This window comes from Lepisma saccharinum, chromosome 2 (assembly GCF_977018435.1).
Source record: "Lepisma saccharinum chromosome 2, izLepSacc3.1, whole genome shotgun sequence".
NCBI lineage: Eukaryota > Metazoa > Arthropoda > Insecta > Zygentoma > Lepismatidae > Lepisma > Lepisma saccharinum.
In genome coordinates, this window is record NC_139230.1 from 136,428,694 (window position 1) to 136,456,566 (window position 27,873).

General features: G+C 37.2%; 1 protein-coding gene across 4 annotated transcripts in view; it reads right to left on the reverse strand.

Moving 5' to 3' along the window:
• LOC145984132 (proton myo-inositol cotransporter-like) overlaps positions 1–27,873 on the reverse strand; it is a 326,090-nt gene that overhangs the window by 27,161 nt on the left and 271,056 nt on the right. For 3 of the 4 annotated variants that reach the window (XR_014441282.1, XM_083117572.1, XM_083117571.1), the window contains exons 10-12: positions 11,772–12,013; positions 5,533–5,685; positions 4,502–4,658 (exon numbers count right to left, since the gene is read on the reverse strand). Coding sequence is in view for 3 of the 4 variants with exons in the window: in XM_083117572.1 (XP_082973698.1) it covers positions 4,502–4,658; positions 5,533–5,685; positions 11,772–12,013 (552 nt within the window). In the remaining variant the exon portion in view is untranslated. Of the gene's footprint in view, positions 1–3,992; positions 4,659–5,532; positions 5,686–11,771; positions 12,014–27,873 lie in introns of those variants that run through there. The other variant, XM_083117570.1, reaches the window with a different exon arrangement.

Sequence of the window (27,873 nt, forward strand, 5' to 3'; positions counted from 1 at the left end):
TGCAGACAGCGACAATATAGCTCACTTCGTGTGTGAACTCTGTGTGCAATGATTGCAGTAAGCTCCCCAATGACAATATACAGCATGCACATGCACTCCGGTACAGCAAGGCCAGAAGTGGTGGCACACAGCATAACTGTTACAAATTAATTCTTTAACTTTTGGATTCTCATTATTTCTTCCAGAATATCAACCTGCAAGCATCCAAGGTTCGTCCTTTTCCGATATGAGGCCATCAACACCCTCTCACGACCTGTTAACAAAACATCTGCGTAGTATCACCACCCTGGCAATGCCATCAGAAACCCAACAAACACCCCGGCGACCTTCAAGGATCCAATAAGAGAAGACGTTGTGTGGAGACAAAGCTTGTTTTCCAACCCGTAAGGGCTGGAAGAAAGCAGAGAATCCCATTGGTCAGCCTGCTGATGTCCTCAGTGTTGCGAACTGCACGATTAAGTGTCCAAGTGTACTGTATACTGTCAGTGATGTAGCATATCCACCAAGTTAGTTAAAATTTATATTCATAAATAAACTATAAAGTTTCAAAACACAGGAGAAACACAAAATATGATTGCTGACATACGGATGTGAAGATAAACGTTTCCAAGCGTTCGATCTCTTAAGACAGCTAACATGTCCATGGACACATCCACCAAATAGAGTTAATAAAATTCGCTGGGCGTTGTCACACTTTTTCAAGTGCTTTGCAAGGTGCAAAGTTATGGCTTTTCAGGCGGGTGAATTTCTATGTTTGCTTCAAATAGTGTTGGCATTGTTTACTATTTATTACGGAAAGAACTACGTGGTGCCAAAGTGGATTTGTGAATATTGCAATGTGTGAAAATCTTCAAAATTGTTTCAATCATCCACGATCGTCTGTTGCATTAAATACGTTTGACAACAGACCAACTGAAATTCGAATAAATGAACAACTGCGCCAGGACATTCATCTTTCCCTTAGACGTTATGGAACCACTATCAGGTAGTGCTAATTTTTTCATTATAACGTACCATGTAGAAGCAATGAATTCTTGGTTTTCTTAATTTTGCTAGATCTGCTTCACCAACGGAAAATGTCACCGCACGCCACTGATATAAGTATGTAATGTTACTAATATTTGTGCATGTTTTTTGGTTCTTGCTAACTTTTATATGTTTAACATAATGTGTCTGGTACTGGGAACAGTTTTTGAAAGACATAATTTGCATCACTCTTCAAAAGTCATAATAAAGCAATTATAAACAATTTCTTTAGGTGTGATTTTTATATTATCTTATAACTCATGTTGTACTTTATTTCTAGCTTTTGATTTTGTTCAGTTTCATTAATAGGTTTTCTGTAAAATGAACAAAATGCTTAAATGTCTGGTACTGGGGCAGTCTCCCCTACTTTATATTTATTGTATCTACAAAACCATTTATGATTTTCAAAACTGAACATTTCTTACTTATTATTGCAAGTCTAAAAATATAATTTTGTTAGTTTCTCATTTAACTTTATATATTAATTTACAATTGTTCTTACTTAATACAGGGCCTCCCTGATGGCACAATGGTAGCGTCATCTTCTTGTAATCAAGGGGTCCCGGGTTCGATACCCAGTGGAGGCACAAGTGGTTCAGATCCCACTTTAAACTGTAGGTCCAGTCCCGATTAGCCTTACTGTGCATAAATTGGACTTAAAACAACAAATCAATCAATTAATCAATAAATTACTTAATGCAGGCCCAGAAATGAAAAATTTAGGGTCTGAAATATAACATCAGAAAGTTGATTTTAAATTTTTTTTTTGCAAATTTAACTTCTTGTTTACAATAATAAAAGTACAAAAAATACTCTGTAATAAATTAAATGTAAAATATTTTTATAATTATAAATTAGATTTTTAACTGAAATTGCAATTAAAAGAAATTACGTTTTGTTTTTGTTTTGTAAGTGTTTATTTTCCCTTTATTCGCACTTGGAACTTCCCAACCATGGTTGATTTATTGACTTTGTTTATTTAACATCACTGAGGATGAATGAAGGGACAATCAAACACAAACACACATGAACTCTACACAAAAAAAGTCCTAAAGAGGATTATACTGGCTCCGAGTCAGGTGCCAGAGCTTTTATAGCCTGCAAAATGTATCCCAATGTGTACTGCATGGAAGAGAAGCTAAATGAATGTTTAGTGACTTCAGCAAAGTTCACCTTCCCAATCAAGTGTCAACAACAAAGTCTTCCTTTACACAATCCTCCTCATCACTCGTTAGCAGAGCATGCTATGGCATCAGGCAGCTCGGGTGCGAATCTTCGTATGGGTGTTATTCAAGTGTGTCCCTTCATCAATTTCATCATATCATCACTCATCTTCATCATTGTGATTAGTCAAAAGTGGCAGAAAAGTTATGCTAAATAACAAAAATCAAAATGAAATCAATCGTTGATTATTTGGTCTAACTCGGTCATCTTCTTCATGGATTCATATTAACTTACAACAGCAAATTGTAAAATTCACGACACTATACCCTACACAGTGTGGGGCAGGTGCAACCCATCAGAACAGTAGCTCAGCAATGACTCTTTCTAAGAAAGTTTGGAAGGTACAATGAAAAGGCAGCCCGCAGAAAAACATGCTTTGTTTAAAACAGCAAGTTCTGACATTTGAATTCATAAAAATTATGATGGGTTAGTGGTCTAGGGTTAAATGCTATGCACAATTTCAATGTGTGTATATACTACATTCCAAAACAGAAACAAAAAACTAAGCATAAGTGATTTTACTTAGAAGTCATTAAATTAGTGCTTTTCAGCAGGTATATTACAATTACACTGAAAGTATGTGTCATGATATGTCTAATGTGATGTTTTTATAACTGTTCATATTTTTTTTAAAAAATAAATAATTAAAGAACAGCGTCTTTGCAAAGTAAATCAATAGGAAACTTCTCATTAATATAGTTTGTTGCCCATGTAAAATGCACTGATGTACAAATGGGACAACTTTTTATGCTATAATGGGGCTGAAAGGTCAGAAGAGGAATAACTGTACAAGTTAAGGAACATTCATCTTAAAATCAACTAGTTCCAACTAAAATGATATGGATTAGGGTGGAGATGATACCAATGCCCATGTATTGGTATTGGAAAGTGTAAGTTCAATTTAGTCATCAATACTTTTGAATTCTAGGAATCTTCCAAGATCTGCAAAAATACCACATAACACTTATGCTGAATCTAATTATCCTGGAAATTATCCCTATCGTGAGACATATGGCAGATGGTTCAAAGTTTTCAGTCAGTCAAATCTGCAAATCATAATGCATTACTTATTTATCAATAATTTATCTTTAAATTAAGATCAAGGTGTACTGTGAATTACTTTGTGTTTTAAAACAAACTTCATAGAAGCTACTGTAAGCACATATTCATACATAAGAATGAGTAAATCTTAAGTAAAGCAATGAAATATTCTAATTTATGCATTTTACTGTGTCTTTCTTTTAAAAAAATTGTTTAGTTTGAAGTATCAAAACCTTTTTTATCTTCTTTTTATTCCAATCATCTTACAAATAATTAGTAAAAAATTTATGAACTTCTTTTCTAAGAACTTCTTTGTAAATAAATCTAAGATAAAAATACCTCAAGAATGATAAATTTAAATTGTTTAGTGATATGTTAGTATACTTCTGCACTCAAGTATAATTCAAATTTAATATTCCTAGATAGAGTATTTTTCATTTAATTTCCAGAATTCAAAGAAATAAAGGTGAGTACACAGCTTTTATCAACACAAATGTTCTAGGATTTTGATTTTCTAGTTTTAAAATAATAAATTGGAATTTATGTGAGATTTTTTTTTTTTGCGTGTAAATGTTCTATTTTGATATATTAAAATGTTATTACTATCACAGTCACCAATTATGAAGTTTTTCAAGAAATTTTTAACTACTACTGCAAATCAGTTTGTAGTAGATACAAACCTAAGAAAGATAGATGAACATTTTAATATTAACATTAACAACAAACTTAATTATACACAGAAAATACAAAATTATGGAATGTATATGTAGTTATAGATCTAAGCTTCAGTATTGTGTGGGCTAAACAAAAAACTTCCAACATAAATAAATAAATAAATATGTACCAGTACAGAACTATTTAAGACTAGAAAATGTGCATTTAAAACAATGCAAGAAGCAAACATTTTTCACAATTGTAGGTACAGAACCATGAAATCACTCCTGATATGTATCTTTCAGAGTGGATCATCATCTCTTCATTAGCAATACTGCCAATATTCAGCATGCAAAAAAAAAAAAAAAAAAAGAATCCACCAGCAGTAATACACACTTCCATACATAAACATTCAAATACATCCACACACTCAAGCACAAAACATGTCAGCTTTTAACCTATATGCACAATAATGCATACATATTAGCTTTCGCTGTCTGGACTATCATAATCATCTTCCTTACAATCTCTATTTAAACCTTTGATGTGTACATACTGAATGCTTTTAGAATCTCGACGTCCACATTTCATGCACCAAGGTCCTGTAAAAAGTGTCTCCATTTCTTCAAGGGATTTTCCTTTGGTTTCAGGCATTATAAAAAAGAAAATTATAAATCCAACAATAGTAATTCCAGCATACAAGTAAAATGCCCCTGAAAGAAAAAGCAAAGAATTACAATTAATGATTATGTAGGAACTTCAAGAACTGACCACCAGAATAAAATAAAACAAGTTATTGATCTGTTTGCACACAGTGCAAGAACATTTTCCATTCCACTGGATAGAAATATGCATGCACTTTCATTGTATGCATACATCACTGTTATAAATCATTGTCTCTATAGGTCTTTTCTACTCTTACGGCAGACACCCTACATGCTAGCAAGGGAAGTGGGGAGCGAGGAAGTGACCAATTCAGAGCGATAAGAAATGCAGCAGCCTGTAGAAGGAGGGGGGCAGCACCTCCTCCCCTTGATGTCATAACTCTCGGCACCACTGCTGTTGTCTGGTTGGTCTGCCGCATATCCCCCGCTACCCACTTCCCTTGCCAGCATGAGGGCCGCCCACCATAAGAGTAGAAAACCTATAGATGTGAATGATCTGGTGCAACATGTTTCAGTAATTGCTTGTATGTATTTAGTGCTGCCATTCAACTCTGAAGAATATTTCCCATATTTGTAACTCCTGTTATCAACTGAAAATGCTATCTACTAACCATGTAGTCCATGCTATAAATTCCCAGTAAGGTGTATGATTATCAATATAAATTTTTAATTGTTTACAGGAACACTGCTGTAAAACATACACAAAATGTAAAATATTTGTAGACGTTTTAGAATCAGATTAGAGAAATTAGAATGATAAATGCATTATTACTGTACTACATTAGTAGATTTCTATTTATGATGAATGATGGTATTGCATGTTCTTGCTCTATATTATTTTTCCTGCCTGATTTGATAAAATATATTAACTCTATGCATAGTTATGTAAGGATGACATTTCTTAGCTGAATCATATTCTTACCTTGTTTTGCCAACACTTCTGTAAGTGTCAAAAATGTCATTGATACCAGAAGATTAAACAAACAATTACAAGAGGTAGCAATGCTGTTACAAGTGCTTCTTGCCCACAGAGGATAGATTTCAGAGTTAACAGTCCATGGCATAGGCCCCATTCCTAAGGGAGTAAAAGAACATTATTTGCAATTTACAATGCATTTTGAAGACATACATGTACAATAATATCACCCAATATACATTCTGACATTTTCAATTTGATAAATTTGATTGTAACTGGAAAATAAGCATTTTAGACAACACACAATTAAAATACAAAATTTTCTAAGAAAATAATTGATGAACGTACTACAGGGTCTGTTCAAAAAGTATCGGGACTCCATTCAGGAAAAATAAAATATTGCAGATATATGTACAATGAGTTAAAATTCTTCAAAATAAGATCCGTCTGCATCAATACAAGTTGCCAACCTTCCTGCCATGCTTGGTACGCCCCCTGGAAGTCTGCAACCAGAATCTCCTACAGGCACTGCATTGAAGCTGCTTGCACTCTTTCCACCATCCCATAATGATGTCCTTTCAGGCTCCATTTCAGACCAGGGAAAAGATAGAAGTTGGGCGGGGGCAGGTCTGGAATGTAGGGAGGCTGAGGCAGCGTTACCACATTGTGCTTCGTCAGAAACTCCCTTACGCATAGCGACGTGTGACTCGGTGCATTGTCATGGTGGAGAATCCAGGTATCGGCGATCTCCCTTCGGGCCCGATGGATCCTTAACCTCAAACGCTCGAGCACTTCCACATAAAATTCAACATTTCCGCTATTATTCTAACACCAAGATGTCAATCAGAATCCAAGAGTTCTTTCACTTTTGCCACATTTTCCTCATTTCGGCTTGTTAATGGATGTCCTGCAAGGGTCTCAGCACCGAAATTTTTTAGTTCAACACAAAACTTGATCGCATGCCGCTGTTCAATCGTGCCCTGCATCTTGATTCCTGACGACACCACAAAACAACTGCTCATTCAGGGCATGATCCACACTCTGCAAAGACAAAGGGGCAACTGAGCCAGGTAGCATCGTACATCTGACATCCTCCACCAACGTCCCAGCCCATGGAGACCACCCTTCACCCCTTCCCCTTGGCTAGAAACAATCAGTCCTGATACTTTTTGGACAGACTCTGTATTTTTATTTTATAACTAGGGTAGCACGTGCTTCATGGAGAGGAAGTCATGCTTCTGGAGTCTTCTTGCTAATGAGACAGAGAAGCTGGAAGAAGCCTTGGGTAGCTGTTGTTGAAGTAAGAAGATCTTTCCTGTTCAGATTGGAAACAGATGTTGGTTGATCTTCTCTTGAGTGACCAGGAAGAATTGAATGTTAAACTCCAGGAACTTGTAAAGTGGCTTAGAGGATGGACTGTGAGTTGGTCAACTAGCAGGAACAGATCAGCGTTTTGGAATCCAGAGATGATGCAACACGTGTTGAGAGGATGTAACTGGTCCAAGAACACCACTGAAGAAGGTGGGATGATTTATTCACATGTTGGATTACCATCTTCATTCTTTAACTACAGTGGTGTTTTGTAAATTGTGACTTGCCCTGTGTGAGCTATACCTTCTTAATTCATAAAAACAACAAAAATGGCAAAATCTTGCATCAAGTTACATGCTATTTACAGAAATATCAGATTGTTAAAATTATGAACACATAAACTGAAATACCTGTATGACAATATCATTGAATTCTGATAGAGGACTGTGTAATATGTCCCATGCTTAGTAAATATCTATGATAGGTTTTCACCTAAAAGTCCTACACCCTATAAAGCTGTGATCTGTTATTTTGTGATAAAGCTGATATTCTAGCATCTTACTGGACACAGCTCTTTTTAAAACATGCAGATAAGTGTAGAAGCAATCACCTGCCTGTGTTCTGAAAACACTTTTGCCACAATTTTATAAATTGCAAAAACATTTGTAATGACCCTGCGTGGTCGCCATATTATATTTTGTTAAGAAGAATGAATGCTAAATGTCCCTGCCAGGTATATGCTTTTAGTTTAAATGTGTTAATGGATCCACCTCTATGTATCATTTGACCCTGCGTGGTCGCTGTATTCTGTAAACGCTAACGGATCCACCTCTACGTTCATTAGCTTCACTTATTATTAGACCCTGCATGGTTGCTGTATTCAGTAAATGTCTATTTTCACAATAGAAGTAAGTAATTGTTCATAGATAACGCAGTGCAACAAATTTGAACTTTGTGTCTTGTCACGAGATGAAAGAAGGTGTTCTTTACTAAATCAAATATGCTGATTACGAAAATGAAATCAGAAATGTTCCATCACGTACCATTTTTTCTGGAAAAGATATGCTACATGTACCACTTAGCCTATATTTCATATAGTTAGCAATATATTGTAATTCACGAAAAACAAAGTAGCAACTTTCGCGACACTTGAAAACGACTCCATTACAATACAGGAGGAACCTGTAGCTGGATAAAATACCGATCATGGAACAAAATTAATTGTTTGTATTACAAAACATAGAAAAGGTACGAGAAATCTGCAAAGAGCTTGAAATGTATTTATAAGTTAAAAACATGTCCTGGAAACTTTCCGTTTGTGGGTGGATGGTGAAACTTCTTGTAGGAGTGTCCAGCAGTAATCTGCCAAAAGGTTTGGTGACTATCTTCCCTTATATCGTCTTTCCATGGCAGCGATATCTTGGTGAAATCGCTCACCATGTTCGTCACTCACATCTCCGAGATTAGGCGGGAAAAAATCTAAATGAGAATGCAGGAAATGTATTTTGAAAGACATGTTGCATCCCATAGCCTTGTAACAGTCCTGCATGTGTTCAGTCAGTTCCCTGTAATTGTCAGACCTGATGTTACACAAGAAATTGTTGCATACATCTTTGAAGGCAAGCCAACCTGCCTTCTCAGTATCTGTCAGCAACTCTTTAAAAGTTATGTCATTCATCAAGTCACGAATCTGAGGCCCAATGAAAATACCTTCTTTAATTTTTGCAGTACTAATCGCAGGAAATTTGGACAGCAAAAATTTAAAACCCTGCTACCTTTGTCCATTGCTTTCACAAAATTCTTCATGAAGCCCAATTTCAGATGGGAGTGGTGGTAACAGCACACTGTCTTTGTCAACAACAGGTTCATGCCAATTCTGCCTGTGACAATGGCTGTGGTTGGGGCTGCGACGTAGATGGCGTGTAATCAAGATCTTCGTGATCTATTGGTTGACCACTACCATCGTCTGTTTCATCTTCCAGTGTCTATTCCGTTGGTGGTTTTGGAACTGTGAGAGAATTGAAATGCGGAACTGGGCACACTGCAGATTCCAAATTTGGATATGAAACTGTGTTTTTTTATTTACTTGAGATTCCAGTTAGTTTCATTAAACAAAAGTAATCTGTTATGTGGTCTCTAGGTTCCCTCCACAACTGTGGTACGGCAAATGGCATAGATGGGTGGGTTCCATGCAACCAGCCTCTTAAATAGCAGGAGCAACATGAGCAACAGTTCTGTGGTGCCCAACACTTACCCTCATCTACCTTTGATTCAAAATACAACTCGTACGCCTTTTTGACAAGCGGGGAAATGGCATGTCTTTGGGACTTCGTCGTAAACTCACTGCATGATCCCACTAGTAACTGACTGATGCAAATAACTGCAACTCCATTATACCTTACTATAGCTCAACCAAGCGGCTATCTATCCCTTCTCTCTCCACCCCCTCCCCTATGCACTGTCGAGCCCTAGTAACAGGCTGTGCTGATAAGTGCCGCGACAACAATAACATGCAGTCGTGCGCTGATAAAATTGTGGTTTCAGAGAAAAGTTTAGGTGATAGCGTAAAACGGTTTTCACTATCGTCATCAGGGCACTGAACTCCATAGGAATCACATGTTTTTGTTCTGCGGCAATTTTCGTTGTCGCACAGTGTAATCGGTATACGTTTTCAATGGATAATTTGGAAATGTGCTTTGTTGTTCATTGAAATCAACAGAAAGCAACAAGCCCTGCTGTCACTGGTGAGCATCTATTTACTTGTTTCACAGAATTGTGAATGAAAATATTTTCGATTTATAGCCATATATTTTTACTGCTTTTAGGACGTAAAAAGATAAATATTTTTTTAGTTTTTTAGCCCTGAAAAATCTGCTCCCTGATTATAATATTGGTGGCTTTAACATGAATTGTATGGGTGTGTAAATCTTTCATCACAGTGTTAATTTTCTGGTAAAGGGGTTTGTAATGTAAGTAATGTATTCACAATTGAGGCACAAGTGTTGTGTGGTCACATTGCTGAATTGTAGACAGGGTTCAAGAAATAATTTACTCAATATTAATTTTAAGTAAATTACTCGTAGTAGAAAATCAAATTTTACATCTATGTAAAAACTGATTTCCTTAATGTATTAAAAAATAGCTTGCTCGAAACATCTGGATGGATTCAAATACATTATTCAACAACATTATGATGCTGAATAAACATCCATTGTATTGCATGTTAAGTGCAGTCACTCACTGCATTACTTCCTGCCTTAAGAACAAAATAGGTATGCATTTTTTTTTTAATTAGAGAAAAAATAAATGTCATCTTCAATTTCTCTGTGTTCCAGTTTCAAACTGAAACAGACCTGAACCAAAGAAAAAAGATGTAAGGTATGATAAGATCTCTACATTTAATTTATCCATACCTCTACTATAAGTCACCCACACTTCACTTTAGTCCCATATCAAATGATGTACGTGGTGACTATAGAGCCTCTCCCCACTTTCTGAAAATGTCATTAACCCCCAAAATATTTATTTACTTGTCTTTGGAGAGTGGATTCATGTACATTAAAACAGCAAAATAAAATATAACTAATTTTGTGGGGTTTCAAATACAGTAAGGGTATCTATCTATTCACTGTGTGTCCTGAACAAGTTGATTTAGGTAGTAAGCAAGGAACTTGGGAAGGATGGAGCACCTTGCAAGGGAAGGGAACTGTAAACACCTGTTCATAAATACAACATTTCCAGGCTGTATGGCACCAGGGGGTTGAACTCCAATGACAAACATTCTCTGGGCATCTACCTTCCTCACAAATAGTGAATGAATTAAAAACATCAAAGTGAACTTCATTTTAATATTTGTGTAAAAAATATCCATAAAATATTCAATTATGTGCATAAAAATAGCATTGGATAATACTTTGCTAAAGTGATCCAAAAATATTGATATATGCCTCATGATGGTAAAGAAGCATGCAAGTCCATCTCCCAGTTAGTTATTGGCTTTAATGTTTTCTACAAGTTAGTAATATCAGTAAATCTGTATAGTAATAGACTGCTATTAAAAAAAAGAAGAAAAAAAAGACAATTTCAATGGTAATGTGGGAAGTATGAATGGCAAAAATAAAAATCCCTTCACCTATCCTTAAATAAAGTCATAAGTACATCACACTATTATCTCATTTGTTGATTTGTAATGTGAAAGAAGATTATGAAATAAACATGAGATGTAAAAAATAAAAAAATAAAATTGAAAGCGTTACTGCATTTAAGATTAAGATTGAAATGCAAATTAATTGTGTGAAAACTTCTAACACAAACAAATGACAAAGAGGAATAGGTGGTGGCAAAATGAAGGGAATACTTTAAGAATAATGTGCACACACACACTCTCCCTCTCTCTGCAAACTACACCATGTTCCTTTGTTTCCTAATGGCAGGTGGTAAAATAATGCATAAATAGAACAATAGATAAAGTATGCCTATTTAATTTAGAAGTTTACACATTTAGTGATTTAATATTGCGCTGATCAATTTCATTGTACAATTTGCATAACATATGATCTGATGAACAGAAATAAATCATATCAAATCAAATTATGAAGAATGTGTAATATCTGGATTGTTATAGTTTTTTAAGGCATCACCTTCAAAGTTGTACAAGTTCTTTTATAAATTGTATGCATATTTTACATATTCTATGTATTTTATGTGTTTTTTACATCTATTTTACAAGTAGAAAACTTCTTTTTACGTGTAATTACCCAATAGAGATTGTGGATTTGGAAAATTTTCAAGGACAGTTGGGTAAGAAGTTGAAAAGTGTAACTTGTACTTAATCTTGTCCTATACACAGGAATCTCAGTAGCACAGTGTTAATGTGACATATAGCTTAAGCCATAGCATACAATGTATCTTACTAATTTATGATACTGGCTTACCTGGTGCAAAGAAAAGCAAATAAACTCCAAGGGCAACTATACTAATCCAAGAGTATTCAGATGGGCACCAATTATATGCCCAAGTAAAATCATCAGATGGCATATCTGTGCAATTGCCTTCCTTTGAGCCACTTTCAGGAGATAGAGGACCAGCTGCAACACAAAAACCACTGACAGCACTGGTGTTTGTGTATGAGAAGCAGAATCCACACTCGTCTAATAATATGCAGTCTGGACACGATCTAGGGAAAATGAAACAGGATTTATGTAACATATCTGAAATCAATTATAATCTATATCTACCTAAAAGTAACAATGGAACAGTGGAAATAAGGAAAACAATATTTGCTTACTGCTACATTAACACTGATACTCTCTTTCTCCTCATGCAACTTCAATATTCTTTCTTCTTAGATAAAAAAATAATATGATAACAGGCATTTAAAGAATGGAAAACATGCACAAATACAATCAAATCTGAACCAGTGATAATATGTACATGGCAAATATACAATGTAAAAAAAAAATGCTTTTCAAAGGTTCTTACAATTATGCAGTTTCATAATTGAAGGGCTCGAGTTTTTCAATATTTGTTGTTGTTCACGAAATATTTCAGGTCGCAATATTAGATGAGACACCCTGTATATAAAGTTACCAGGTAGGATTATCAGTGGCCCAGGCTCCACATCGTCAGATGACCATGTCGAGGTCACGATCAAGGCCTCGTGTGGCACTGTTAGGTTTCCACCTTGATCCCCGGGGACTGGACCGCCCCGGATTGCATGTTGGGATGACAAAGACAGCTCATTCCTCGTCCAACCATTCATTCTAGCCCCCAATTAAAAGACTAATGATTATGCTACCTTCGCACGGTCAAAATATCGCGGCCATTAAACAAATGTCATGTGCAGGTTATACTTCATATAAAACCATGAAAAGATATTTTTGATAAACAGGTGAGAATAAAATTTTGCCTAATTCCTCTAATTAATTAATTAAATATACTAATAGAATCATAATTTCTAAATCAAACTAACTAAAATATATAATTAGGTAAATAAGAAAAACTAAACTAAATTTTTAGTTAAATCCCAAATAAATTATAACAAAACTACAAAAACTAGCAATCTCCAAACCAATAAATATAACACTTTATTAACCAGAAGCACATCCCCAAAGTCATAACTAAACACTAATATTATAATATAAATTATAAAACGTAAAACTATATCAAATATAATTCCCTAATAACTAGATACCATGCGTTCATTTCGATCTTCAGCCGAGAGATCGGGAGAAGCATGGCGGGCGGCGCTGATGGAGATGCCGACATTTGCAGCCTGTAATGCCCGCTTATTTTTATGGACATATGAAGACATTTATATAAATATTGCAAAACGAGCACTAACCTGTGTTATAAAGAGTTGATCAAAGTGATGTCCACCTACATTCACACATTCCTGGCATCGTTTGATGAAATTTTGATACACATGCAAAATTTCTTCTTCCGTAATTCTTCCAAGTTCTGCCCTTATATTGTCTTTTAGTTCGTCGATGCAATGAGGGTTATTTTGGTAGACTCTATTTTTTAAGGTTCCCCACAAAATAATAGTCACATATGGTAAGATCTGATGAACGTGAAGGCCATAAACCTCTAGAAATTATTTTGTCATCAAACACCTCCCTTATAGCATCCAAAGAATCAGCGGCGGTATGGGCTGTGGCCGAATCTTGCTGAAAATACCCATATTATATTGTCTCTCATTATCTGATAACAACTGAAAAAACAGCGCAAGTATTTGTGTGCGGTACCTCTCTGAATTTATTGTGTTTTCAAAAAAATATAGGCCCTATTATTCTTTTTGCACTTGCAGCACACCACACACCAATTTTTGCATCATGTAATGGAAATTCATGTATTATTCGGGGATTTTCAGTGCTCCAGTATCTATTGTTCTGTGAACAAACATGACCACGCAAGTGAAACCATGCCTCATCTGAAAAAAAATTATTAACTGTGGTTCAACAATACCATCTACAGAGCATTCCCTGACATTTGCCACGAGACTCGGCCTGGCATCAGCGCTTGTCTTTCCCGGTGAACGGGGTCCATGACAGTCGCTACAGTCGGCTATTAAAATTAGAGTTTTCATATTGTGTACTAACCTTGACTACAGAAGGTGTTGAAAATGATGTCCCTCTTCTGCAACAAATTCCTAGCATCTCCGAAGGAAATTGGCATTTACACGTGCAAGTTCGTCTACTGTAATTCTCCCGATCTCTCGTACAATACTCTCTTTTAACTCACTGATGGTGTGCGGATTGTCTTTGTATACTTTATTTTTTAGATTTCCCCATTTTTCTTTCCACTTTTATTCAGAACTGACCCTGTTACTCTAAACTTTTTTACGAGGTTTAATATAGTGGTCCTATGTGGAATGGGAACACCAGGAAATTTCATTGCAAAACGTCATCACACTTCTCCACAATTCCTCTTTCCGAAGTAACACTCGACAAGATAAATCCTTTGTTGTAATGTAAACTTTTGTGGTGCCATATTAAGCCACAATCTTCAACACACAGACATGACACAACACAACTTCCGAGGAAGGATTATACCGACGTCAGTCTGCAACGTCAGCAGAAAAGGAAAGAGAGCGAAAAAAACAGACTGTAGCGTTCGACTGTTGCGGACCCGTTCATAGGGAAAGACAAGCACTGATGCCGGGCCACTTGGCTTCGAGTCTTGTAGTGAATGTCAGGGAATGCTTTGTACAATATTCTGCAAAACCCAATTACAGAAATTTACTCTACTTACGTTGTCAGGGGACCGTAATTCTTGCACTATAGAAACTCTGTACGGTTTTAATTTTAGTAGCTTAGTGGCTGTATGTGCTGATGATTTTGACACACCCATCTCCTGTGAAACACTGCGTAGAGACGTTTGGGACGTATGGAGAATGTTTGGGGAACCAATTTCATCGAGTTTTGCTTCGGTTAGAATCAGTCATTTTTGCTTAGGTGTATTAAAATTTAACGATCCAATTTCTCGTAATTTAAGGACAAGATGTCTAACTGTATCTCTATGTGGAGTTGAAACGCATGGGAATTTCTGCACAAATTGCCTACACACGTCTGACATGAGTCTGTTTTCACGTGTGATACATAAAAATTCTTCGTTCTAGCGTGAACCTTGCAGCTGGCATTCCAATCGTCTCACTGACACAACACACATACACACTGCAATAACACAAACAAGTAACGGCAAGTAACCAAGAATAACACTCTTGCGCACAGTACGAAATTAACACGCTATTGGTTTACATCTGCTCGCCACTATATTCACAGATCTGTCTTCATCTAGTCGCGACAGAACAAAAAAACTCGAGCTCGGAGATTTCAGATTGCAAGGAAGCTCACGAAAACCATTGACTTTTAACGGTTTCGTCTGCAGCATAATCTTGATACAGTGTTGCACATTCGAAACCTCCAAACAATCCTAATCAACACAAAACTCTTTCAAGGATATAAACTTAAGCAGGACGTTATTGGTCAAAACTATGATTAAAATGTTTTATTACCTGTGGCTCTTAACATCGTCTCTAAAGCATATTTTTTTGTGTATATAAGGGCAGAACTTGGATGAATTACAGAGGAACTTTTGCGTGGTATAAGACAGGATAGTGCTAGTTTTGCAATATTTATATAAATGTCTGCATATGCCCATAAAAATAAGCGGGCATTACAGGCCGCAAATGTCAGCATCTCCATCAGCGCTGCCCGCCACGCTTCTCCCGATCTCTCGGCTGAAGATCGAAATGAACGCACGGTATAAGATAAGTCCAATAAAATTTTATTACAAATAATAATTTTAACAGAAAAATATAACACTCTCAGCTTACTAGCTCCTCACCTTTCAAGAAAAAAGAATATTCAATTAAAATTTAATCCTCCCTGATACAAAAGGTACGATTACTAATATATCCTATAATAAAAATTAATATTTCATATATTTAATAAATCCCAACACTGTACTAATAATCTGTCACAAACTAATTTATATATAATAAACATTAGAGTGTATCCATAAAAACTTTTTTTCAAAATGTTAAGGTGGTTAGTGCGGAAAAATGGCCATTTGTGACCAAAAAGACATTTGATTTTTTTCAGATTTTTTGGAGGTCGTTTAGGTGGCGGGCATTGACATTGAAGTTTTGATAGTGATTTGGTTATCCAACATGCACAACGATTTCACAAAAATGTCATTATTTGACTATTTTATGTCTTTCTTTTCTGCATTATGGTCGTTTATTGTTTTGTTTATGGCAAATATGTTAAATTTCTGCCTCAGGGGTGGTTTTCTATGCTGTTTACGTTACGTATGCTTTTGCTGGAGAGTGGAGAAAACAAAAGAAGAAGAAACTGAAGCGAACGAAACAGAACTGGGTGGGGAAGGGGATGTGTTCTCTGGGTTATGGCAGAGGGAGAGGGGGGAGAAGGGGTTGAGAGTGGCACTAAGTTGGCAAGCATCGGTGCTCTTGGAGGGGGTAGAGGAGGGGAAGGAGTGGCCAGAGTGGAGTGGTTTGTTTCTTTTCAATATGAGAGGCTTAATATGCCTTGTTCTTTGCGGCTGTAAACTGCTTGGCGTGTTGTGCTTGTGTGTCGATAATTAAATACTACTTGCTTGCAGGCATTTTTGTCGTCGTTTACTGTGCAGTTACTACCATTTTGTAATTGTTAGAAAGTGATTTCACAAAATAAGTAAGTAGAAAGTGTTGCATCAAACTGACAAGTACTTCTTATTTGGGTGGCCAGAAGAGCTTTCGGACAATAGACTTCCAAGCTTGAAACATTTTCTTTGGGGAGAAAAAGTGCAGAAAAGATGCAACAGGTGAAAATCCCTCCCTCAGAGATTTGGCGAACACTACCGCGAATAAGACGATACAAATGTGGACAAAGGCTTTGATTCCTACAGTGTCTAAAAAAACGTGTGGTGGACATGATTTTGGATTATAACAAATCTTCAATGAATGTGTAAATCTGGAAAACGTGCCTCAGCCGAAGAAAAGGTGAAACATTTTAAGGAAAGTGGACAAAAACTCTGATATTTGCTCATGCAAATGTACCAACCCAGGAAAGTTATGGAACTGTGAAAGAGTGAACAAAGTGTCAGAAGCAGAGCGACCTTTTCTTATGGATCAGCAAACGAATAGGAAAATGATAATTGGAAAGGTGGATTCTGAAATGACAGAAGAAATTCGAAAAAAAAAGGCTGAAAGAAGGGAGAAACGGTCTGCGTCCAAGACAAACGTTACGGATACCAGTATGAAGAGAAGGAGGACAGGATCCTTGGCAATGAAAGAATCTTTGAGTACAACTGAAATTTCTGGAACTAGCGAAAATGATGCGGATTTTGAGCCCATGGCATCAACCTCAAAATCAGTAAAAACACAGACATGCTTCGATCTAAAAAACGTTGCTTCAGCTGCCTAGAACCGGGGCTTCGAGGAGACAAGTTGCTCTTATAGTAACTGCTACTTTGGAAGACGTGGAAATAATTTCACCTGACAATAAAGACAGTGTTGTTGATAAAAGCAAAGTGACGCGAGAAATGCAAAAACTTCGAGATCAAATTCAGTCTACATCAAAGTCAGAACAAAAACGTATCAGTGGACTTTACTTTGATGAATGTAAAGATAAAACTTTAGCGAAGGAGCAAAAAGGAGATTGTTTTTACCGCAAAGATATCTTTGCAGAACATGTGTGTTTGGTAGAAGAACCGGGATCCATTTATTTAGGCCACACAACGTCCTTATCTGGAAATTGCCAAGGAGATTAAAAATAGTATTTTCCATTTCATTGAAGAGAACAACATTGACTTGTCTGATCTACAAGTGATCGGGTGTGATGGCACACCGGTAGACACAGGGTGGAAAGGCAGAGTCATGCATTTGATTGAAGAAAAAGTCGGCAAGACACTCCAACATGCAGTTTGTCTTCTTCACTTAAACAAATTGCCGTTTTGCCATTTACTAACAACATTAGATGGTGCCACAAAAAGTCCGTCAAAACTTTCAGGACCGATTGGAAAAGCCATACAAACCTGTGAAAATCTTCCGATTTGTAAGTTTGAACCTATCACAGTCTGCTGGGTGGAACAAATGTCAGGTGTAAGAGATTTAAGCATGGACCAAGAATATATTTTGGATATATGTTCAGCTGTTTCGAGCAGTGTTTGTCTGCGCAGTCTAGCAAGGAAAAAGCCCGAGCCACTTGTCCAGTCGCAGTGGTTAACAACGGCATGCCGAGTGCTGCGGATGTATGTAAGCATGCCCCACTCCTCTGAACAACTGCAGCTTATTGCAACGTACATAATGAAGGTGTACGCACCGGTGTGGTTTGGGATCAAGAAGGAACCATCGATAACTGACGCAGCCCGACACCTCTGGAACAGAGGCCTGCACAAGACCTGGAGCAGAACCGTTCGCGAGACATCGCTCCTGAAATGCCATGCAACCTGCGCAACACCCTCGCTTGAGCAGCTTGTATGCCCACCTGGCCAGATCGTTCCTGGCAGGCATTGTAGACCCGCCGGGTACCCGCAGTCTTACGATACCTAGTAGGTCTCAGTTCGTTCTTTCCATCAACTGCAGACCCCTCCCTCTGCATGACGTAGTTGCTTCGAGTAGAAACTGCACCGGGCCCTCACCGTTCTGCAGTGTTGCCAACTGCAATAGATTTTCACTACTTAAAAAAGGGAACTCAAAGCTTCGTAAGCCACATCGCCAATGAAATGAAATTTACGAATGTTCCTACCCCCCCCACACACACACACACATTGAAATAGGTTTTCCGTGGCACAGGATCCATAAGTATATGTCGTAAATAACTAATATACGTATATATAGTGATATAGGGCAGAACTGAAACATGTCACGTTCGACGCTGAGGTCGCGAGTCAAACAACACACTGTTCTACTGTGAACACCAGGGGCATTGCCATTAACCTCGTTTGGGGGGGGGGGGGGAGGGCAAGTACTTGGATAAACGTGCCAACAACAACAATCACAATAATAGTAATAAAGTAGCATGAAAGGCATTATTATCCTCATAAATCACGCAAAAAGGGGGTAAAGTCGGTTCTCACGCATTTGTGTTGAAACAGAGGATTAGAAATATTTTTTTTCAACACGTCAATTTCACATTAGCTAATAATGGAAAACAAGCACACAAACTATTTTTGAAAGAAAGAAAGTGCATGATAAATGCATTCCGAATGTACATACATATGGCATGTAAAATTTCCATCTACAATATTTTCTTTTCACATGGAGCGACGTATTACATAATTAATTCATCCAACTCGTAACAAACCAACATTAATAGCAAATAATATCACGGGCCGCCATAGCATTCTCTGTTTTAAAACTTTTCTCACTTAGATCGTTCGGCACTCAGGGCCGACTCCCGCTACCCCTTTGCTACGGCATTGAACTTGATGAGACTTGTACTTTAATGTTAGACCCCCACCCTGACCCCTCCGCTAGACAATTTCCATCCAAGGTTGTGAGCAATGCACCCTGCCCCCTCTGGTTGTGCCACTGCGTGCCTGGTTAAGGCACCATGTAATGAAAAACAATTAGTTTTCAGTGAGGAGATTTTTGTTTGCTCGATCATTCATTTAGATAAATGAAACTGTAATATTGCGTGCATTTCCTGGCAATAAGATAAAAACTGCTTACGCTGAACTGAAATCGCTAAGTATATAAATTCTCCTTGGAGAAGAAGCTCCTCCTAGGACTTCGTAGGATTTAGTAGCTACGTAAGTAGGCAACACTGGCTGCAGCCGTCCACGTGGTGATGAAACACCTGGAGCGACACGCTGCCGGAGGGCTGTTTCCTTCCAGCAGGTTTTGCAGGTGCCCGGGTCTTGTTGAATGCCCAGGTACCTTGTAAGCGCAGAGTGCCTTGAAGACCAAGAACCAGGGTAGAGACGCAAGTCGACTCGTTGACGTGGGCAGGTGAGCAGGTAAACCTGTTATCGCGTGCAAGCGGGCAGTGGGTAGGTAAAAGGCAGACTATGCTGGCCTCTACTCTGGAATATGATCCACTTGTCCCAATTTCTCCCACACCACTTGAGAGATCTGATTAATAGGGTCATTCAACAAAACACATTCTTCGCCCATCCTGAAAATCTCCTGCTGGCTTTAATAACTGACCAAAACCCAGAAATAAGAAGTCTTGGTTGGCAAAGAATTAAGAAAGCAAGAAGATTGAAAAATGAAAAAGAATTAGAACTTTTGTTTTACCAACCATCAATTTTAATGGAGACCAATACTATGAATTGGTTGATTAGTCTTCGTGCTTCCTCCACGAGCCTCCGTTGACCAATAATATTACAAATGAAGAAGTAGATGACTACATTAAAAACAAAAAATAGCGGAAATTCAAGACTTCCCCTGCCACACACAAGGAGTGGAGCGACTTGTGAAAATCATCACAGAGGCTGCTTCTTCTGTTTTTGGTGCCAGTACACTTGATAGCTACATCAAAGCAAAATTGGAATCTAGAGAACATTTGCTCACATTGCGAACAAAAAGTGACTATAAAGTTCAAGGAGAAAACTAGAAGAAAATCTTGGCCTGTCCCTTAGTAAAATTATGTTTGCCAACATAAGTTGGGTGGGTGGGTCGGTGGAGCTCGCAGTCCAGCCACCTCCTCGCAGTGAGCCCTGGGTTATTTTCAAAGCATAAAGCTATGAAAATAAGCGAAGCGCTGGACAGTAATTGAGGAACTGTTAGCAATTAGAAAGCCAAAATCTTTTATTTAGTCTTTTATATCGGGAAACTTTCGAATAAAACACAAAGTCGAAACCAATTGGAAAACATCAATAGAAAAAAAGAAATTTTTAGCCTAAAATTGACAATTTTTGACCAAAAGCATATGTAATCAGCATAGGAAACCACCCCTGAGGCATGAATGTAACATATTTGCCATAAACAAAACAATAAATGACAATAATGCAGAAAAAAAGACATAAAATGGTCAAATAATGACATTTTTGTGAAATTGTTGTGCGTGTTGCATAACCAAATCACTAACAAAACTTCAAGGTCGATGCGCGCCACCTAAACAACCTCCAAAAAACCTGAAAAAAATCAGACATCTTTTTGGTCACAAATGGCCACTTTTCTGCACTACCCACCTTAACATTTCAAAAAAAGTTTTTTCGATACACCCTAATAAACATAAACAAAAAATATAAAATTCCTTTTCATATACAAATATCTAAATAACTAACGTGAGTGAGTAGGAATGTTTCAGAACGACGTTTCGGAAGTCTGTACTATTTCCTTCATCAGGTAATAAAATAAAAAACTTTAGGTGCCAAACATGGTACCATGTTGTCAAATCGTAAGTTGAGGATTCAGGTTGAGGATAGAAAAGGTAAAAAACTTACGGTGACAGCATGAAAACTCCGATGGAAGTCTTCGCTGGTTGAAAATTCCCGGGAGTGACATGAAAACCCATTTTAGTGTCGGTATTTACCGCTTTATCCCACTTATTAAGAAAAGAGATCCACCCTTCCTCCAGATTACCATCATCTCTGTTAAGCTGGTTCCTTTTTCCTGTGCTTCATAAACGTTCCTGTTTAATTTATTCTCCTCTTTCCTAATTACTTCCCTTTTTAAAATCCTATGTCCGCTCATTATGATATGTTCAGATAGGCCTGTTTTAGGTACACCTTCCTTAATATCTTTATCATGTTTGTCTCATCTAGTGCACATGTTTCTGTCCTACATATTCATTCCTGCATTCACATTCGATCCGGTATACCCCTTTTTGTTCTTCCGGATTATCCTTGTCCCCCCCCCCCTCTTTTGTACCTGGTAAAATTCTTTTTAATATTTCTAGGGGCATTCATCCAGCATTTTACGCCATATTTTCCCATTGCTTTTGCGAACTTTTCGAAAACCCCCTTGTAATAGGGGATTCCGACGAAATGTCCTTCATTACATTTTTCATTATCATATTTTTCTGTTTGATTATTATTTTCATTACCGATAATTTTTCTTGCTTTCCTAGCCATCCTATCTAATTCTTGGATATTATATCCATTCTTCTGATCTACCCTTTTAATCCAGGCGATTTCTCTCTCTTTTTCATTTCTATTATTACATAGTCTTTTGGCTCTGATAAAGAAATTAAGGAAAATGTTCAGTTTAACCCCATTGGGGTGTTCTGATTTTTTGTTGAGGTACAGTTTGCCTGCCAGTGGTTTATGAAAAACACCGGTTGTAAGCCCTTTTTCAGTTTTAGTAATGCTTAAATCCAAAAAATTAATACTCCCGTCCTTTATATTTTCCCTCGTAAAGTTCATTCTTTCATCTTGTTTCCCTAATTCAACAAAAGCTGTGTCTAATGCATTGCTGTCCCCTATAATGAGGATGTCGTCAACGTATCTGCCATAATACATTACGCCTACCCCCACTTGATCTAAAGCCGCTTTTTCAACATAATGCATGAAAACGTTGGCGATGAAACCCGAGATTGGGTTACCCATGGCCAGTCCCTGTTTTTGCTGAAAAATCTTACTGTTTAGAGAGAAGGAACAGTGATTATATTCAGTAACAAGAAAAAACCATCGGACATATTCCCATGTGACAAGAATCTCCACCCCATTATCTAAAAGCCATCTCTGGAGGCAGTCTCCAGCTTTTTCTCGGGGTACACTCGGGAATAAGTTAACAACATCAAAACTACTAATGGAGTCATTATCCCCAAAACCAGTTTTTCAATGGACTTTTTGACCTGAACAGAGTTTTTTACACTAAACTGAGGATTATCCTTGATCTTCCCCAGTCTCTTAACCATTTCTTTGGCCTAACCATAGCCCGGATGATCATACATTGGGATAATAGGTCTAAGCACGACTTCGGGTTTATGTGTTTTTGGGATACCGAAGTTTCTTTCTTTCGGCAGTTCCTAGGGTGATGCTAGTTTTGATGCCTTTCTTTGTCTCATTTCTAATCTGATTGATTGGGTTCCTTTTAATTTCTTCGAAATCCTTATACCTAAATGTATCCTCTAATTTCTTATGATACGCATCTTGTTCCATTTTATTTTCCTTATCTGATCTAATAAACCTATAGCTTATTGTCATTGACCCATTTTTTCACTTCTCGCATGTATCCCCTAAATTTTTTGTCTTCTTTCCCCCTTCCGTACTCACTATGGTTCTTATATATCTCTCAAACTTTAAGGTAGGAGTGCAAATGTTCGTCTATGATATCACGTATATTTTGCCTAGCATTAACCTTATCTTCTCTTTCATCCAGCCCTCCCACAATCTTTTTGGAGGCTATGATGAATTCCTCTTTTTCCAATGCTTAATTTTTAATGGCGAATTTATGCCCCATTTTCATTATTTCTGTTAAAGCTTTAGGGGGTTCAAGTTTTGTCAAATTCATGAAGTTTTCTTCTTCAGCCTGCTTATGTTCGTGTGCCTCCCTTTTTAGCCCATTGTTACTTTTCAGTTTAGCTAGTTTTTTTCTGGATTACGTGAAAATCCTTTTTTCGCATTTTTAACCACTTTAAAATAATAATAATGAGCGGACATAGGATTATAAAAAGGGAAGTAATTAGGTTTGGTTTGATTTGTTGTTTTAAGTCCACTTTATGCACAGTAAGGCTAATCTGGACTGGACCTACAGTTTAAAGTGGGATCCAAACCACTTGTGCCTCCACCGGGTATCGAACCCGGGACCCCTTGATTACAAGGCAATGATGCTACCACTGTGGCATGGGGGAGGCGGAAGTAATTAGGAAAGAGGAGAATAAATTAAACAGGAACGTTTATGAAGCACAGGAAAAAGGAACCAGCTTAACAGAGATGATGGTAATCTGGAGGAAGGGTGGATCGCTTTTCTTAAAAAGTGGGATAAAGTGGTAAATACCGACACTAAAATGGGTTTTCATGTCACTCCCGACGTTGTCGAAGAAGAGAGGGAGTTCACCTTGGAATGGTGACATATATGACCGTAAGAGGGGAATGCTGGAGGGGAAATTTCACTTTCGACACAGGATAGGAGCGCTCACAGTCCATGTGCTCTACCCAACACAGATGGAAGTCACTAGGGGACTGTAATAGGTTTTCGATTTTTATTTGTTTTAGTTGTGGTTTTTGTTTTTAACATAGGGAATTTTCAACCAGCGAAGACTTCCATCGGAGTTTTCATGCTGTCACCGTAAGTTTTTTACCTTTTCTATCCTCAACCTGAATCCCCAACTTACGATTTGACAATGTGGTACCATGTTTGGCACCTAAAGTTTCTTATTTTATTACCTGATGAAGGAAGTAGTACAGACTTCCGAAACATCATTCTGAAACATTCCTACACACTCACGTAAGTTATTTATACATTTGTATTTGAACTGATTGTGAGTAAAACACACCATTGTAATATGTTCATATAGAACCTATTTATAAACAAAATCAAATAGTAATAGAACCCCTATCAAAATATATCGAATTGCATGACTAATTATTCAATATAAATGAATACTCTATCTAATAGAAATATTTTGATATTAACCAAACCAGGCACACCTTCCAGTACACCTACTATGTTATGACTTTTCTCACCTATATAAATGAGAGCGACGGGCGATGTGTGCATGCCCTAGAGCTAATAAATCAAAATACTTTTCTAAAACAAAATTCAGGGTGGCTACAAACAAGCAGAAATGAAATTCCCAGACTTTTCCAGGTTTTCCAGGACAAAATTTACATTTTCCCCTGACAATTACAAACTAAACTAAATCGATGTTTTTGCAAATGGAAATAATAAACTCATACAGATCCACGTATGGTTTTCTTAAGTACCAATATTATCTTCTATGAAATTGACTTAATTTATCTATTCTCTATGATTTGAATCCAAACTGCAAAATAGTGAATTTGGAAAATTATTACAATTCACAAGCTAGGGAAGGATTACGGAATGTTGTCATACGCAGTAAGTTTAAAATAAAATACTTGATTATTTTTAAAGTTACGACGAAATGAGATAAGAGTGAAGAGTGATTGATTAAGAAATACAATTTGTGATTTATCAGTCTCCTTATACATTCTCGGGATTATATGTTGATATTTCCACTGAGGTTTGGAACCCTCTGCTTGCAAGAACCATGAGTGCGGACTCATTTTATAATGCATAGAGCTACTTCTCTCTTCTCTGTAAAGCAAACAACTTAACTCTTGCATATAAGTGAAACAATTGAATCGAACAAAATAAAGTGTCATATTTCCTTACATTATCAATGGGATTTCTGCTTCAGTACAGTATATCCAAGTGAAGTACTGTGAAACTGACAACATGCAGTTATACCATTAATGACAAAAAGGGTATGTAGGTATTAGAAATTTAACGCAAGCAATTTATAGAATTTCATTGTATAGGTACCTGACTTAGCTAACCACACATTAAAACAGGAACACTCTAATAATAAAAGATTCTGAAAGTTCATATACGAGGGGCATCCTGAAAAAAGCTCCAATGGGCCCTATACACAGCACTAGTGCTCGGAGAGCGATACACATACATGCAGGCAGGAACAAGTGGCATGTATCTGTAATCTGGTACAGTTGCAACGCAGCCATTTTAGGAAAGTTCTAGGTTAAATATTGCAGCTCTCATACAGTCTCCAACCGACTGCGATGTAGCCTACGTGTAGTAATAAGATTTTTGCACGCTCAGAATTTGGCACAGAGCCACCAGCAATCATGTGATGTGTGCAGACTAGATGTCGTGAATGATAGTATGGTCAGACGATGGTGCAGACAATTCACGAAGGCCAATCGAATGTGCACAACCCCATACAGCTGAGTACACGCAGGTGTTCCATCACTTCAGGTGAGAGATTTTGGACCACTTCCTGTACAGCCCTGGTCTTGAATGTACCGACTTTCATCTATTTGTTTAACTGAAGAGGTATCTGGCAGGACAAGGATTTCACAGCTACACTGCGGTAAAGATAGTTCCAGTCTTTGCTGTCAGACACATATACCATGAGCATACAAAATTTAGTGCCATGCTACGACAAATGCCAGAACAACGGTGGTGATTATGCCGAAAATTAGGTTAGGAATCACTGTTACTAATGCAATAAATTACAACTGATATTCTTGTTTTATTTATACCTAATCGGTAGGGACCTTGATATTTTGTTGTTTTTTTTTCAAATTGGTGTATTTTTTTTTACTATAACGTGTTATTTTTCCCAAAATTCACATTTTCATGTTAGCGCATTTTCTGGCAAATATCTCAAATTATACCTTCATGGTGTTTTAAAACTAGTGTTTCAAATTGTAAGTCACATGGCTTACGCCTCTTCGTGAGAGTTTGATATCTTGAAAGTTATTTTTGGAAAGTTATTTTCCATATCCCTTTTTTAATTTTAAGGTATGGATTTTAGATAATGGAAATTTCCTCGTATATACTGAATGGTGCATAATGACCATAAGTGGCGACACACCCAAAAAATTAAAATCAATCAATCTCATGTGACCAATACCGATATATTATGGCACCAAAAATTGGCATTGTATTTTTTTGACTTGTTGGTGTTACGTTTCCCAAATTTTTTTTTGTTTTAGACATTTTTCTGCCAAATATACCGAAACTTAGGCTAATGCTCCATTGTGCTTTTAAACTATTATTTTAAATTGTAGGTCACATGGTCTACGTATTTTCGAGACAGTTTGATATGTAGAAACAGATTTTTGAGGAAGTAAAAGTAAATAGCTCCCCTGCACTTTTCTATGAAGGTGTATAGGGGTTTGGAGTTAGGGCCCCACACTTTCTTGATCACGGCTGAAGGTAGGGGTGATGTGATCAGCACCACGCTCCTGGCTATCTTTATCCCTCAAAGTTTCCTCAAAGTACCAGCTTCATATGATGCTGGGTTGTGCCGGAGCAATTTGAATAGGTGGAAAACATCCCAGTTCTCCCCCGCAGGGGATCGACCCCAGGTCTCTTGCATAGTAGTCAGATGCCCTAACGACTGAGCTCCATTATTACTCGCTCGACAAATGCCAATGGTGGACACTTAGCTTGGTAATTCAAAACATATCTCGTGCGACAAATACTGAAGATGCTGCTCCCGTGTGACGGTAGATACGCACTCGATCTCCTGTTAGAACCCTGCCACTTTTACATGATTTAATGTGGCTGTCGGAATTATTCCATGTACGTATAATTCTATAGTTTACTCTTGAATAAAATGTTGGAAAACTTGCATGTTTTATGTACACAAACATGGCCTAGAAAAGACAAGCATGTTGGATTTCATGGAATTTTTCATTGCTTTAGGACATTTCTTTAAAAAAAATCGCTAAAAATGCCAACAATTCGCATTTTATGCCAAATACGAATTATTTCGATATTTCTAATGGGCGCAAAATGTGTCCAGACATCACTGCACATTCCTAAACATAACTTCACAGCAATTACCATTTTTCAAGGTTTTGGCGTTTGCGAAAAATCAATGTCCCTACTAACAGACAGGATAGAGAGTGGCGTTAATTTCATTGTAATACTAGTGTTGTAGTAAATTTGAGGTTGGGAGCATTCACTTGCCAATTTTTATAATGTTCACCAATGCAGATTTATGTTTCACTTTTTCATGATAGTATTCAATATATATCCCGTGTGGTTGGATTCTTCTTGATATATAAGAATAGTGCAATGTCATTGTAAACATATGTTAACTTGTGCGAAATCAGTAATATGTCAGGATGATGAAAGAAGACCTTCATAAGCACTGCTACATTAAAGAAGGTGAAGTGAGCCAGAAGAGTAATAAATTCCAGCAGTATATTTGCAGTCTAAAGCTCTTCTTGTTTATGTATGAAATTTTTGTTGGATGTTGCAGTCAATGCAATTTCTGTCGCATGTTGTAGTGAGATACTTGTTGGATGGCGATATTCGACAAAAATCGTATGTATCAATGGAACCTATTTGTTTCCATGTTCCTTCAGTTTGCTCAAGAAAATGCCTTACTACAACGTCCGACAACTATCGGATGGCGCCACCCGCTC